This window comes from Chelonoidis abingdonii, chromosome 1 (assembly GCF_003597395.2).
Source record: "Chelonoidis abingdonii isolate Lonesome George chromosome 1, CheloAbing_2.0, whole genome shotgun sequence".
NCBI lineage: Eukaryota > Metazoa > Chordata > Testudines > Testudinidae > Chelonoidis > Chelonoidis abingdonii.
Window position 1 is genome coordinate 64,415,441 of NC_133769.1, and position 14,959 is coordinate 64,430,399.

The following is a 14,959-nucleotide window of genomic DNA, read 5'->3' on the forward strand; positions in this document are numbered from 1 at the left end:
TGTAACCCTGCTAAGACATTGACTTGGTCTATCCTACGGAGTTAGGTCCACGTAAGGCAATTTACGTCGACCTAATTATACCAGTGTCTACACTACAGCTTTGCTTCTGCCGATGTAAGTGCCCTAATACGCCGACGACATAATTCCATTTCCACGACAAGGGTTTATGTCGGTGTAGTTAAGGCAATACAGTGTCCATGTAGACACTGGGGGTTACTTTACACCCGCTTACACTGACTATTGGCTGTCATGCTTGTCATGTTCAGAGACTAATTACAGCAGTGGCTGTAAGTCAGCCTAACCTAGGAAATTTAAGTTTGTAGCATAGACGTGCCTACACTCCAATACCTGTTACCTACTTTAACAGTATCTAACATTTTAACTACTTAAGTGCTAGTATCTGTCCATGAAATTATTCTAGAATAGTCTATATGAAAATTTATTTTGCTGATCACTTCTAATGAAAACTTAAAATCCAGGGATAGGTTTTGCTCCTACTTTTTTGTTTTTCTCTTAAAACTTTTTAGATATAATATCTTTCTACTTTCCACCCCCTTTAAAAAAAAAAAAAACACTCTTGTAAAAGAAGAATCATAATCTGATGAGGACAGATCTGAAGAAAAATGCTGTGTAGCTTGAAAGCTCTGCCCTTCCACCAGGAAAGTTGGTCCAGTAAAAGATAGAGATTGATTTTTCAGGAAAGATACAAAGCTATTTAATTTGTTTTAGGAAGAAAGGAATGAGTGTGTTGATTGGGAGACAGTCAGTATGAAAGATTTAGTCTGTTTCTTGCTATTGTGCAATGCCTAAAGTTATTGGATAGGAATGTTTATATAAAAATAAAAGATTAAAAGAAAATAAGTAGTTAAAATGGTTTCCTTTTTAAACGTATTTTGTTTGTATCTTTTATATTTATAAAAGCATTCCTATACAGTAACTTTAGGCATATACACAATCTTAAGCAAAAAGACTAAGAATAAAAAATGAGTAATATAATATGCAATATAAATATTCCTTTATACATATAGCTCTATTTATCTGTAGATCTAAAAGCACTTTACTGTAGACTATACAAAAAATGAAAGCTTAATAGTTGTTGATTATGTTTTGGACTTTCTTTCCCTCTTCTTTGCAAACTGAATCCTTAGACCCTCAGTCCTAAAAATCACATGGTTGCTTATGGATGTAAATGAGCTACTTGTCAAAGCATATGCAGCCCTGTGGAGGTATTGAATATAGTGTGAACTGGTAACTAGAATTTTCGAACAGGTTAGTTTCAGCTACAGTCACAACCTCTTTAAACATTCCTCAAGAAGATGGAGACCCAAGAGAGCAGTAGCAAGTTTTAAATGCAGTATTTATTAGTGATTAACTTGATTTTTTTGAATTCTTTGTTTATTGATAATGCCACAGCATTGAAAGAGTTAATGATAGACCTGTTTAATTGAAATGTATCAAATACTAGCAGGATCCCAGAAAACATGACAGTAGTAAAGAGCACGCTAATTTCAATAAGAAATATATCAATAAGAAAACATGGGCTATTGAGTTCACAAAATGCAAATCTAACAAATAACAACTGATGTACAGTAAAAGGTCAGAATGCATAGAACACTTTTGGAGAGAGTTTCTTCAGACTTGAAACTCAATGGGCAGAAATTGAATTTCATAAATACTTTATTTTTATGAATTCCCAAGAGTCCTGCTTAATGTGAAATAAACAGAAATGCAAATAAGTGAAGTTACTCTTGAAATACTCTGCTACTTCAATCTTCCATCTCTCAGTGAAGGCTGCAACAATCAGTAGTAAGACCACACTAAAGAAAGATTGGCATAAAGATTACTTAGTCCATTTCTCCAATGGAATTGTTTAAAGCAGAGGATATTATAAATAGGGCCCTACCAAATTCACAGTCCATTTTGGTCAATTTCATGTGCATGGGATTTTAAAAATCATAAATTTCGTGATTTCAGGTATTTAAATCTGAAATTTCATAGTATTGTAATTGTACAGGTCTTGACAAAAAAAAGGTGTCCGGGGGGAGGGGAGTATTGCGAAGTTATTGTAGGGGAATTGTGCTACTGCTACCCTTCTATGCTTCAGAGTTGCTCCAGGCCTTCAGTTAATGGCCACACTGACAGATCTCTGTTCAGAGCAGTAACCCTGAAGGAAAGATTGAGAACTTTCTTCTTCTTCTCAGAGCTCTCAGAACACCCTAGTGACTTGTGGTGAGACTTCTCAAAGAAGACAACAGGTAGCAGATTTTGAATTTCACATGTTTGGGGGGGATGTTTTAAAGAACTCCCAGACAACCCTACAATTGCAAACAGATGGAGAGAAAAGGGAGATCTTATTTATTTCTTTTGATTATCAGTTCATTTAGCTACTATTGCTTAACTGGATCAGTAGACGAGAGACTCTAGATAAAGCCTTCCCCGAAAAGTTCTGTTCATATGTTTAATCAAAGAGATTGGAAAGTGCATGCTTGGAGGGAAGGTTTTCCCACTAATTTAGAACAGAATTCTAGTGTGACTCTTGTTTAGAATTTTTGTGATTTAATCTGAGAGTGAATGTTCCCTGAGAATACATAGTCTTTCACGTAGGCAGTGCTTCTTACCAGGCAAATTGGGAGGGATCTGTTATGCATGATGTGTCTAGTTCATATCACATCTGTGAGAAATCTTGCTTTAAGGAGTTGGATTTTGTGGATACTCTGCATAGCATTATGTATTGGGACTGGATTTTTCCCTTAGGGAGCCAAAGAGGAAATATTATCCCCACTTATTTGTCTACAAAGAAGTAAGTAAAAGACTTCATTTGGATTTGGTACTAATTTGGTTTGGTTTGACTGTTCTTCATCATTGACCACAACCAACTGATAAGCCAAAATATGCAAAATCCACCACAATACTAATGATCTAGGTAACGTCCCAAAAACTAAATGAATACTTTAAATCAGTTTTCAATAGGAATGACAACGTAGAACATGGGGGCAAAGGCAGGATATCTAATGGAAATGAGTGCATATAAATGGAAATGACCCCATTCAAGGTGGAAGCAAAACTCAAAGAGCTTAATGCACTCAAAACGGAGCTGGATAATATCCATCCTAAAATACTGACACAAATGGCACATGAAATTGCAAGTTCAGTAGTGAGTATTTTTAATAAATATCTCAAATTGGATGTGGTACCATATGTCTGAAAAAGAGCAAGAATAAGAAGTATATTTAAGGGGAAATGCAGTAGATCTAATCTGTCTGGACTTCATTATAGCACTTGATATGGTAAAACATGAGAAATTTATTAGTTAAACTAGAGAATATGGGGTTTAGGATCGAAATTGTAAGATGGTTAAGGAAGTGGCTAACAGGGAGACATGGGTTTTCCTGTAAGGAGAATTCTCTGGCTGGTGGGGGGTTACTAGTGGAGTTCCTCAAGTATCAGTCTTGGAACTGATCTTGTTTAATATTTTCATTAGTAACCTTGGCACAGAAAGTAGTAGTGTGCCAATGAAGGGTGCCAATGATGCAAAGCTGGGAAGCATCGTCAATAAAGAGGAGGATTGGAATATTATACAGAAAGAATTGGATGACCTTGAGGCATGGAGACAAATAAATTGGATGAAATTTAACAGTACTTAAGAGCCTAATAACAAGAATTTCAGCTATAAACTGAGGCTCATTATTTGAAAGTGGTGGAGGAGAAAGACATGAACCATAGGAAGACTGAGTCACCAATGTGAAATGGTTGTTGAAAAGGTAAATGGAATACTAGGACGTTTCCGATGAGGTATTTCCAGTAGAGGTAGGGTACAAGGCATTGGTAAGACTTCATTTAGAATAGTGTGTGCAATTCTGATCACCATGATCAAGAAAAATGAATTCAGAGTGGAACAGGTGCAGAGAAGGGCTACTAGGATGACCAGAAGAACTGGAAAGCCTATATGAGAGAAGACTAAAAGAGTTTGGTTTAAGCTAAGAGAGTGATATGATTACCAGGGATCCTAGAAATCCTTTTGCCACACAAAAACACAGAATTTGCGTTTTTACAGAGAATCTTTAGATTTAACTATTTGTGAAAAAATAAAAACCTATATAAACTAAATTTTACTGAAAGTACCAGTGTCACTTATTGAATTTGCACAACCTCCCCCTCTTGTGGTGGATTTTTGATTATGTTAAATTTACATAGCTAAACATACACCAATAAACTGCTTTGGCGTATAGAGGTTACTCAATGCCGTTTAGGGGTTTGTGTTTTAATGCATCTCAAATTTCACTTCAGCCTCCAGACGTGAATAATTAAAGTTCTGAAAAGATGCTGAAAACTTTAAAAATCACCCATAAAGACAAATTTAACGTTTACAGCAATGGATGCAACAAGGCTGTAGATGGTTTGAATGCAGACAATTTTAGAACACATGGAAAGCGCTAAACATAAGCTGTATGAAAATAAACTAAAGCAAGAGGCTGAAAGAGCAGGGCCATCGATGACCGTAAAGAAACTGCACTGTGACTAGATCATTCTAGCATTTTACAACTGTCAAAGAACAGCATGACACTGTCACTTTCAGATTTTGTTTGAATGTGTGTAAAAGATGTTCCTCTGCATAAAATTGATTTACCTCTTGTCCCAAGATTTTTTGAGCAAGCCCGTTGAGAGGTAATGCCATTCCCAAATCAGATCGATTTTATTCCCGTTATTTACCAACTCTCTGTGAAGAGGACATACAGCACCTTCTCAATGACCTGAAAGGAAACTCAATTGCTGTGATCGAAAAAACAACCGACATAATTTCGTGGCTGGAGCATCTTACATCATCAACTGATAATGCGAATGGATCTGCAGCTGCTCAAATCGCTGCTGATAAACTGAGACAGTACAACCTAAAAAATAAACAACCAGCAATTGACTTTCTCCATGCTGTTCATGCATTGGCTCCTAAACAAATAGTTGCTGCTTCTATAGATTATGAAACTGAAACCACAATTAAAGCTGTCTGAAGAATGCAACATGGAATGGCTAGTGTATTTAGGGATTGTCAAGGACGTGTTTGGAAACATTGATGATCTTATTTTCTGATGTGTGGCTGTTGAAGATCGCGTTCCCAACCTGGCAAAACATGCAGTAGTTCTCCTCCAACTTGACTGTATATTCAGCTGACATGGAACGAAGTTTCAGCCAACTTGGGGTTCTTTTCTGTGCTCAGCACCAATGTCTGAAAGACGAAAATGTGGCTGGAATGCTGCAACTCTGTTTTAACAACCAGGACTAATTCATAAAGTGAGTGATGTTAATATAAAAGCAGTTTTCACTTTATTTTTGTGCATTAAAAAAAAATTGAAAATACAGAATACAGACAGAAGTATTTGGTATAAGTAAGAAATACACATTGCAATTATATTTTATTTCATTATAATGATTGGCACTGGTAGGCTTCGAAGTTACTTTCTTAAAGATTTTAAATATAGCAATAAAACTTGTGTTCAGCTGATACCTATATATATTGTGGCTAGGGAAAGTAAAGTTCAGTGTTTCATTTTAATTGTGGAAAAATGTGAATTTCTGGGGGGCAGTTATTGGAGAATTTGGGGGTTTTAAATGACTGAAAACTAGGAGCCCTGATAATTACTCTGTACATCAGAGACGTAAACACCAGGAATCGGGAAAAGCTATTTAAGCTAAATGTTGGCACAAGAACAAATGGTTATGAACTGGCCATGAGTAAATTTAGGCTGGAAATAAGGTGGTTTCTAACCATCAGAGGAGTGAGGTTCTAGAAAAGCCTCCAAAAAACGAATAGTTGGGGCAAACAACCAAAGTAGTTTTAAGGTGCAACTGGATACATTTATGAATGGGATTATATGACAAGGTTGCCTGCAGCAGGGTACTGGACTAGATGATCCAGGAGATCCCTTCCAGTCCTGTGCACATCAAGTTAAAGATATCGGTTAATAGGCAGTATGTGTAAATATGTTTACTAATTCTTCAGCTAAACCAGAACTAAGAACATAAGAGGGACTGTACTGGATCAGATCAATGATCTATCTAGCCCAGTATCTTGTCTTCTGACAGGGCCCATGGCAGATGCCTCAAAGCGAATGAACAGAACAGGGCAATTATTGAGTGACTTGTCCCCTGTCATACAGTCCCAGCATCTGGCAGTCAAAGGTTTAGGAACACCCAGAGCAGGGTTTGCATCCTTGACCATCTTGGCTAATTGCCATTGATGGACCCATCCTTCGTGAACTTATCTAATTCTTTTTTTAACCCAGTTGTACTTTTGGGCTTCACAGCATCCCATGGCAATGAGTTCCACAGGTTAACTGTTTTGTTTGAAGAAGTATTTCCTTATGTTTTTTGTTTTAAACCTGCTGGCTGTTAATTTCATTGAGTGACAACTGTTTCCTGTGTTGTGTGAAGGGGTAAATAACACTTCCTTATTCACTATCATCTACAAACTCTTAAGTTGGATCCTGCAAGAATTTGTCAGTTATTGGCTCTGAAATACTAAAACAAAACTAATTAACAAAAAACCCTGAGAAATCCCAGGTCTGTCTTGTCATCGTCTACTTACTTGGATTGATTGTGGAGAGAGAGCTCATTCTTTCTTTCAATTAGAATTCAGTGTAGACCCACCCCATCAAACCAACAAAAAAATAAGACGCAAAAAATGGTTTGTCAAAAAAGAGTAGGCATAATTTACAAAGTAAAATCTCCAGCAGACACAAGCTTCCAAGATTTCTCAGTGAAAAGGGAATTCTGAAAATGCTAATAGCATTCTACAATTAAAACAAATGCATTTCAATCAGTAAATATTTTGTTTCAGCAAATCCAGGAAAGCTGAGGTGACTTGCATTTGCAGCATTTCAAAACAAAATTTTATATTAAGTGATAAAATCACTTAGTAATAACAAACATGGGCACAAGTCCAAATAATATAAAGATTGAAACTTAATTTGTTATCCTTTTGCTTTCGTTGACTACACTCCGTGTTCAGCTCTGTCTGCACAATCAAACCCTTTGACATTCCAAATTTACCATCCTGTCTTTAGCTAGATGAAAGACAAGTGGTGTCAGAGTCCAAAATATCTGCTCATTCCAGTATCTCTGGTTGCATCATCAGGTATGGTTGTCTGCCATAGACTTCAGAAACGTGCTCTGTATTTCCCAGTAATGCACCTTTAGCACCATATTCTGTCATGAAAAACACATTCAAGTCTCCAAACTTCAAAAATTACGTTAGTTGCTCTTTTAGACCGTTGCTTTCAGGACAAATCTCTCCTAGCTGAAGCTGCAGAAACAGATGAGGATTCTTGCATTTTATTTAACCTACTTCCTAAAATTGCTGGTGTCATGTCCAAAGCCAGCAAGTGATAGTAGTGTTGATAACCTTCCACTATAACATTTCAATCAACCAGAGAGAATTCTACCTCTGGCTAGATGCATTATTGATCACAATGCAGAGGATCAAGAGATGACTGTAATGTTTCCCCAAACCTGGAACTCCTGTCTTTGCCACCGAAGCAGTCTTATGTTGAAAAAGCACCAAGGAAAATTCTCTCACTCATTCACTCATTCTTGCTGAGGAAGAATGTCATGTCTCAACCAGACACATTTCTTGATTTCTTAATGCAAAATAATAAGTGAGCATTGGGTTCTGCCTTTAGAATCTTAATCACACAAAATATTCAGATAAACTTCTGAACTGAATTTTTAAAACTGTTAAGGTTTACCTGATGTCAGAAATATTTCTCATCTGTAAATTCATTTTTGTGAAGATCCATTACTGTACCTGTTACTGTACAAAAGATGAGGCATCCAGAAAGTTTCCATCTTTACCTTTATTTTCTGGAAATGCTTTGACTAGGACACATGAAGAAAAGCTGAACAAGCACAAGTACCAATCTTTGACTGCTTTGTCCACCTGACTTCACAAGAGAAAAGACAAGAAAGATTGGTGAATCTGAATGGCAAAAATTGCATTTTGTAGATTTCATAGGAAGTTATTTTCCTCTGGTCTTGTGCAACCTTTGGGTGCAGAACTGGAATAAAAAACACTATACTTGAATATGGCTTAACTGCTGGATTGCTTCTTATGCTAGTGTATAAAAGATGGATGGTTGCTCATGGCTAGTAAGCAAATGGGACTTTACATTAAAAAAACATAAAATTGAAGTTATGTACTTCAATTTTGAGCCCTGAATGAAATGTTTTTTTGCTCATAGCTAGACAGCTTCATCACAAAATTGCACTGTTTCATTGGAATAGACTGATGGAAACAGGATGATTTTTTATTGTTAGTTTATGTTAATCCTCTTCAGCTAATGTATCTGATCTGGACTTGCCTAAATTTAAAACTAGTCAATTAGAGATCATGATTAACAATGGGGATTGAGGTATTTTTTGACTGAGATTTTAGAAAACTATACATTTTGTTCATATTAGCAAAGTATTAAACTATTCACACCAAGTAATTAAAAAATTAAGCTTGTTTTCTTTCCTATTCTCGTTACTTATTTACTAAAGTATTGAGCATATTTGGTCACTTGAGCATTGCGGAGCAACTGCACTAAACGGAAGTGATTCAAATTCCACATTACAAAAAACAATTTTGTTTTTGAAGGGGATTGCTTCAGCTATTTTCCAGGTACTGGGTGAAATTCCAGTTTAATTGTATGAATTAATAGGGTGACTGCCCATAGACAGAAGGATTAAAGGCAGTTGGTGATATGGCACTGAATATTCACAAGTTGATTTGTATAATAAGATTATACTGGCTGACAAATTGAGGGTTCCATTACATGAGTTACTCGTGTCCCAGATAACTTTGGCAAGATTTTTTTTTTAAAGTACTAGTAAATGCTGCTTGTATTTGATAGTGCACCTTATAAAGAAATATATATGGCATTGCCACACAGTTGCAATAGAAACTTGCTCTGAAAGTTGATGTAGAGAACTACTTTTTTACCTTAGGTGAAATATGTAACACTTGGGCAACAACCCAAGGCATATGCCCCAATTACATAATAAATTTGTTTTTCTAGCCACCAAGATATTGCATTTCTAGTATGACAACAAAATAGTGGTAGTACAAATCTATTGTGTAAAGTTGAGGTTTGTTGATGGAAAAATCCCATGGGGTAATCTAAAATAGACTAAATCACAGATGCTTTAAGGATGTCACACTGCAGTGGAATCTATGCGCTCTGACCAATTCACTGAAAAAGAAGAGAAAATTATTTTTGAGGTTTTTTTTTCTTTTATCCCTTGGAAATTTGAAACTGAGATGTTTCCTTATCAAACTTTTCTGAGATCAGTGGTGCTCATACAATAGTTGCCTGGTTACTGTTTAGGAGGAAAAAAGCATTGGTAAATTTGTTTGGAAAGTTTCCTATCTTTTCTCTTCCCTTCTTTGGGTATTGACTTATAAACAGATACCAAAAGGTTGCATTTTAAACCTGCAAACCTTGACAGTGTTGAAGTTGTATTAGTGTGTACCAATATATATACCAATTTAATCTCCTAGTCAAGTGGTGTAAGCATAGACAGCTGGTGAAAATATTTCAGGAGACTGAGTAAAACTGTCAGATCCTGCTCTCTGGGGTGGAGAGGTTTTGCAGTTTCTGTCCCAGCCTGGAAGGAAGAGCCCATGGTGGAAGGAAAATGAGTCAACCATGCACTCATCCAGCAGCAGTAGCTCCTGTTGGACCCGGTTCCACATACTGGTTCATTGGCTCTTGCTGCTTGCAGACTTACTGTGGCAGGCTCCAAGTGATGGGGGGACTAGCCATCTGACCTCTCCAACAAGATAAGGGGAGTAGGGGAGGTCACCAGCCCCTCATAACACTCCAAAGTGAAGAAAAGATGCTAATACCAGGGGTCAAGGGATTGAGGGAGGGCGGATTTATAAATGAGCCATAGGGAACTAGAGCAGTTGAAGGGAGAGGGGTGGGTGCAGCCAGGACTTGGAGGTATTTGGGGTGATTTATAAGGTATATGGATTTCAGTGTTGGGAGGGCAGCAGAAGGGCACTGCAGGAGTAAGTATGAATGGGCAGCAGGGGAGAAGGAGGAGGTTTGGACAGGGAAGTGGTTTGAGGGATGGGGTGATTATAGAGGAGGTTTTAAGAGGTGGGTTTGTTGGGGAATGGGGCTTGGGATGGTGAGTGGTGGCTTGGAGGGTGACAGGGTGATGTTTTATGGGCGCATTGGGGAGTTGTGCAATGGGGTAGGTTTATTTGGGGAGGTGGGAGTTGGTATGGTCGAGAGGTGAGATCAGCGAGTGGCTGTGGCAGGAGGCGGTTCTGTGGGGTTTGGGTTTATATAAGGGGTGGGGACTGTGGGTTTATTTGGAGGGTACAAAGAGGTTGAGTGTGTTTGGAGATGAGATATCAGGAGGATTGATGGTGGGTTTAAGCAGGGGCTGGGGAGATGGGTTATTTGGGGGCTGGGTAGGAGTCTGTAGGGGAGAGTTATTTGGGGTTCTGTGGTAAGGGGATTGTGGAGGTCCATGGGGCGGGGGAGTGCCAGTGGCCACAGCTGGCTGTCTGGCTCCATCTTCCACAGTCCCCTTCCACTTCTGTCTCAGTTCCTCCCTCTCTCCCTCGCTGGCACTAACCCCAGCTCCACTCACAGATTCACCTCGTCCTGCTGCAGTGCTCTTGGGACTCTCCTGGTTTGTCCTGCTGCTGGGCAGTCAGGCAGCTCAGTGCCAAACTGGCTCTGGCACCACAGAAGGCAGAGCTATGCTTGCTGATCTGGGCTGTGCAGGTGGGCAGCAGGGCTCACGTTTGAAAGGGCTGAGCCTCTTCTACCATTAGCTATCTGCTGCCACTGACTGTAAGAAATGTCTTCAATATTTAATATAAGCTTATGCTCAAATAAATTTGTTAGTCTCTAAGGTGCCATAGGCCGGTTCTTTTTTCAGTATTTGTGGCTCTAATGTCCGGGTAGTCTACCAGTTCTGTCATTCAGGAGCAAAAAGATGCATTAGCCATAGTCATGTATTAACTGTTTCTTGGCTTTGAGCAATTAATGACTGAAGAATCTGTGGTTCTTCTAGCTGTAAAACAAATTTAAAAAAAAAATTGTGTAACTCTCCACATAAGTTTTTTTTCCTCTCTGTGGAGATATCAACATGGGATAATCTTTGATTCTTCTATGAAACTAGTTTATTTTGGGAGTATCAGCGGTGGCAGATTACTTGTATCTTTGGGACTGAGTCCTCTAAAGAAACACAGGATCAGTAAATAAAATTCTGTGTGATTATTTATTTGCCAAAGCTCCGTGTAGACAGGTAAACTTTGCTTCAGAAAGATTTTGCTTTTGGGGTTGTTTGTTTTGTTTTGTCCTGTGATGCTGCAATAAGCTTTGGGCCTGTTGACATCTAGAGCTACAGAATTTTAGTGAGCATCATGTTATTTGCACTGTCATGACCTGTTTTTCCTTTCAAGAACAGCAATATGTATTCAGAAGTGTTGTTAGCTTAAAGCTCCTAGTTTTGGACTAACTCATTAAACCTTGGAGTCTGACCTGTATGCCAGAATCAGATGTCCAAATGCAAACAGTATGTAGTGAGGTGGAACAAGATCTACTTGAAAATACTCCCGAACATAGTATTTTTTCCTTAAAAACCTAACTGAACTTTTGCCAGTTACATATTAGAAATCTAGAATAAATTCTAGATAATACTTCAGCATTTGGGGCAAATGCATGTTGCCTCACCTTCTCTAAAACTATTGTGGGTCAGGTTCCTTTACCATCAACTGAAGCAAGTAGGGAGGACATTTGTTCCAATCAGTGTCTGCTTTTTATTTGTCCAGACAGTAACTAAGATCCTTATGAAGGGATCAGTCTGTTCCTTTCAGGTACCTTGTAATCTTTACTCCCTCTTCTAAAGCTCAAGTTTGTAACATTTGCACTTACTTGTCATGACATCAAATCCTGAAAATTAATCTGTGAGAAAGCAAGATACTTGCTTTTGGAGTGCTACATATTGTATGTCTTATAATGTAAACTAACTACTTCTGTACACATCTCATCTCTGTAATATTTTAGTGCCTCAGAGTTCCTAACCAAAAAAAGCTCAGTGTTCTAATTTTCGTTACTATTTTCCTTAATCAATGCTTTTTTTTAGTGATTCTTTTGCTGTAACCGACTTTGCTGATGACTTTAAAGATATTAAGAGGTCTTAAGTTGAGAGTCTTGAATTGGCCTTTTGTTAACAGAAGCCACTACTCTGCTCGATGGTGTCTGAAGGAAGGGCTCCTCTGTCACACCAACCAGCATCTCACTTGAAAACCAGTACTGAGCCCGGTACCGATACTCAAGACCTGGAACTGCAGGATCTGGTCAGTGCAGAAGAAGAGGAGGAGGGTCCCCTGGCAGTGCAGACCTCCTCTTCCTGAGAGAAGGCAGTGTCAGGGATGGGTGGCTCGACATCTCAGGATGACTTCAGAGCTGACCAGGATCTATTGAAGAGTGTGGCCTCAAACTTAGGGCTGGAAGTGGAGATACTGAAAGACACTTCCCACAGCCTGGTCAACATCTTGGCTGGAGTGGCCCCATCGAGGGTGTCTCTACCCCTCAACGACGCCAGTATCAGTTCAGTCAAAACCTTATAGGAGATGGCATCCTCTCTGCCCCCTACTTCAGAGGGCAGAGAAGTACTTGTTCCCAGCATGGGGTATGAGTACTTACATTCCCATCCCCCTCCTGGGTCTCTGTGGTCTCAGCGGCCAACAAGAGAGAGAGGCATGAGCTGCAGGATGCGACCCCCAAGGAAAAGGACTCAAAGAAATTAGATTTTTTTGGTAGAAAGGTTTATTCTACTTGCAGTTTACCTCTCTGCATCTCCAACCAGCAGGTGTTGCTAGGGACTTTAACGTCTGGGATCCATTTCAAAATTTAAGGACTCGCTGCCCCAGGAGTCCAAACAGGAATTCTCCACTCTGGTGGAGGAAGGGAAGGCTATAGCTAGGGCTTCCCTGCAAGCTGCCCTTGACACTGTGGATGCAGCTGCCAGAACTATTTCATCAGCAGTAGTCATGGAAAGGTGCTCTTGGTGCCAGTCCTCCAGCCTATGACTGGAGTTTCAACAATCCCTTCTGGACCTTCAGTTCGAGGGAGTTTCCCTTTTCTCAGAGCAGATGGATGGGCCTCTATGCCCCAGCCACCTTCAAGGAAGCATTTCAGACCTCAGCAACCGGTCCGGATCTTGGCTATGCCAGGACCTGTTTATGAAGAGAAGCAGGGGCTATAAGCACAGACAACCACCCCCATCTGCTTCAGCCTCGCTACCGGGCCCTCACAGATATGTTCCCCAGTGCATAATCTTCTCCTCAGGTCAAATGGGACAAGTGGATAGTAGGCTTCCTCCTAATTATCTGCAGTACACATCTGAATTTGATGTCTGAAGTCCTGCTGATTTAACTCCTGACTATAATCTCTTCAAGAGAGAAACATTGTCATAAGAATATTTAGTCTCTCTCAAAGTGTAGACAAAGTGAAATAGTTTTTCCCAGCTTTCATAGCTGTCTTCTAAGTGGTGACACCTGAGATTATAGAAGAGGTGACAGCTCTGTATTTCAGAAGTGCTTATTTTGGGTATGTCTACACTGCAATTAGACACCTGCAGCTGGCCTGTGCCAGCTGACTCAGTCTAAGGGGCTGTTTAACTACGGTGTAGATGCTCAGGCTGCAGCCTGAATTCTGGGACCCTCCCACCTACGAGGGCACCAGCCAAAGCCCAATCATCTATATCACAATTAAACAGCTCTTTAGCCCAACCCCCACAAATTTGAGTCTGCTGGCACAGGTCAGCTGCAGGTTTTTAAATGCAGTATAAATGTACGTTTTATCAGATAAATACCCATGTGTTCCAGTCCCACAGTTTGTGTCTAGTTATAGTGGAGCATTGAAGTGGTTGTAAAGAAAAGAGAAAAATAATCTGCAGCAAATCTATGGCTCTGCTCAGACCAGTTTGAATAAGTATTCTGAGAGAGAGAAAAACCCATATGTATTATATAGCTTTGAGGTTTCACAGTAACCAAGGATATGTGTGTTTTGGTTTTCATTTTCAGTGAAACATAGAGATTGATCTTGTTACATTGGGAGCTACAGTAGATCAGAGTAAGGTCACATGATCAGATTAAAATTTTTAAAAAATAAGGCCATCACATTTTTTTCTTATCACCTATTCATATTACTAAAAGTTACATTACATTTGAATACTTTTTGGTAATCTTAATTATAATTATTACTTACAGATCAAATTCAATTTAAAGCAACAGTTAACTAGTATATTTGTATGAATCTTTTAAAAATCAATTCTACTGGAAACTCTATTTTTGCCTATTAAGAATATTTCTCTGCAGTGCTTACAGCCCATGCAAAAAAAAAAATCGTGAGGTAGGGGGACGAATGTGACATGCACATGTGAATATGAGATCCCATGCATGAGGTTTTTCTGTAGGGTTGTGCTCTTGTCTACTCATCGTAGACAAGAATAATGAGCCTAAAAAGGGCAGAGAAGTTTGATGGTGATTAAAAAAATATATATATTCTTTCTCTCCCCTTCTGAGTGGTGAAACTGATGCTGTGCTCACCCCTTTCAATCCTCTCCATCATCTTCAGTTAGCTTCTGAAGGAGGTTGTAAACAAGGAAGAGGAAGAGAACCCAGCTGTACTCAGTCACTCCCTTTATCCTTACTAGGAGGAGGATGGGAAGGAAAAAGAGCTGCCTGTTCCTAGAACCCCCTTCTGCTTGGAGAAGGAGAATGGAGAAGACCCTTGTACTATGTAGTGGAGGAACTTGATCCAGTCCGTGTGTTTGTGTGGCATAGAAATCGGAGCATGTGATATGGGGGACATCTTTGAGGGAGCAGAGAAGGCAAACTGATATTTTTTGTTTTAAGTAAAGCTGCATAAGCAAATGGTGTAAAAACTGGATGATG

At 39.1% G+C, this 14,959-nt stretch overlaps 1 protein-coding gene across 6 annotated transcripts in view; it reads left to right on the forward strand.

Annotated features, from left to right (window-relative positions):
• Positions 1 to 14,959, forward strand: part of USP15 (ubiquitin specific peptidase 15) — a 133,598-nt gene that overhangs the window by 99,681 nt on the left and 18,958 nt on the right. Inside the window, exon 10 of one of the 6 annotated variants that reach the window (XR_004372221.2) lies at positions 10,641 to 10,713. The exons of 4 other annotated variants lie outside the window; for them this stretch is intronic. Coding sequence is in view for 1 of the 2 variants with exons in the window: in XM_032769687.2 (XP_032625578.1) it covers positions 10,641 to 10,799 (159 nt within the window). In the remaining variant the exon portion in view is untranslated. Of the gene's footprint in view, positions 1 to 10,640; positions 10,845 to 14,959 lie in introns of those variants that run through there. One more of the 6 variants, XM_032769687.2, reaches the window with a different exon arrangement.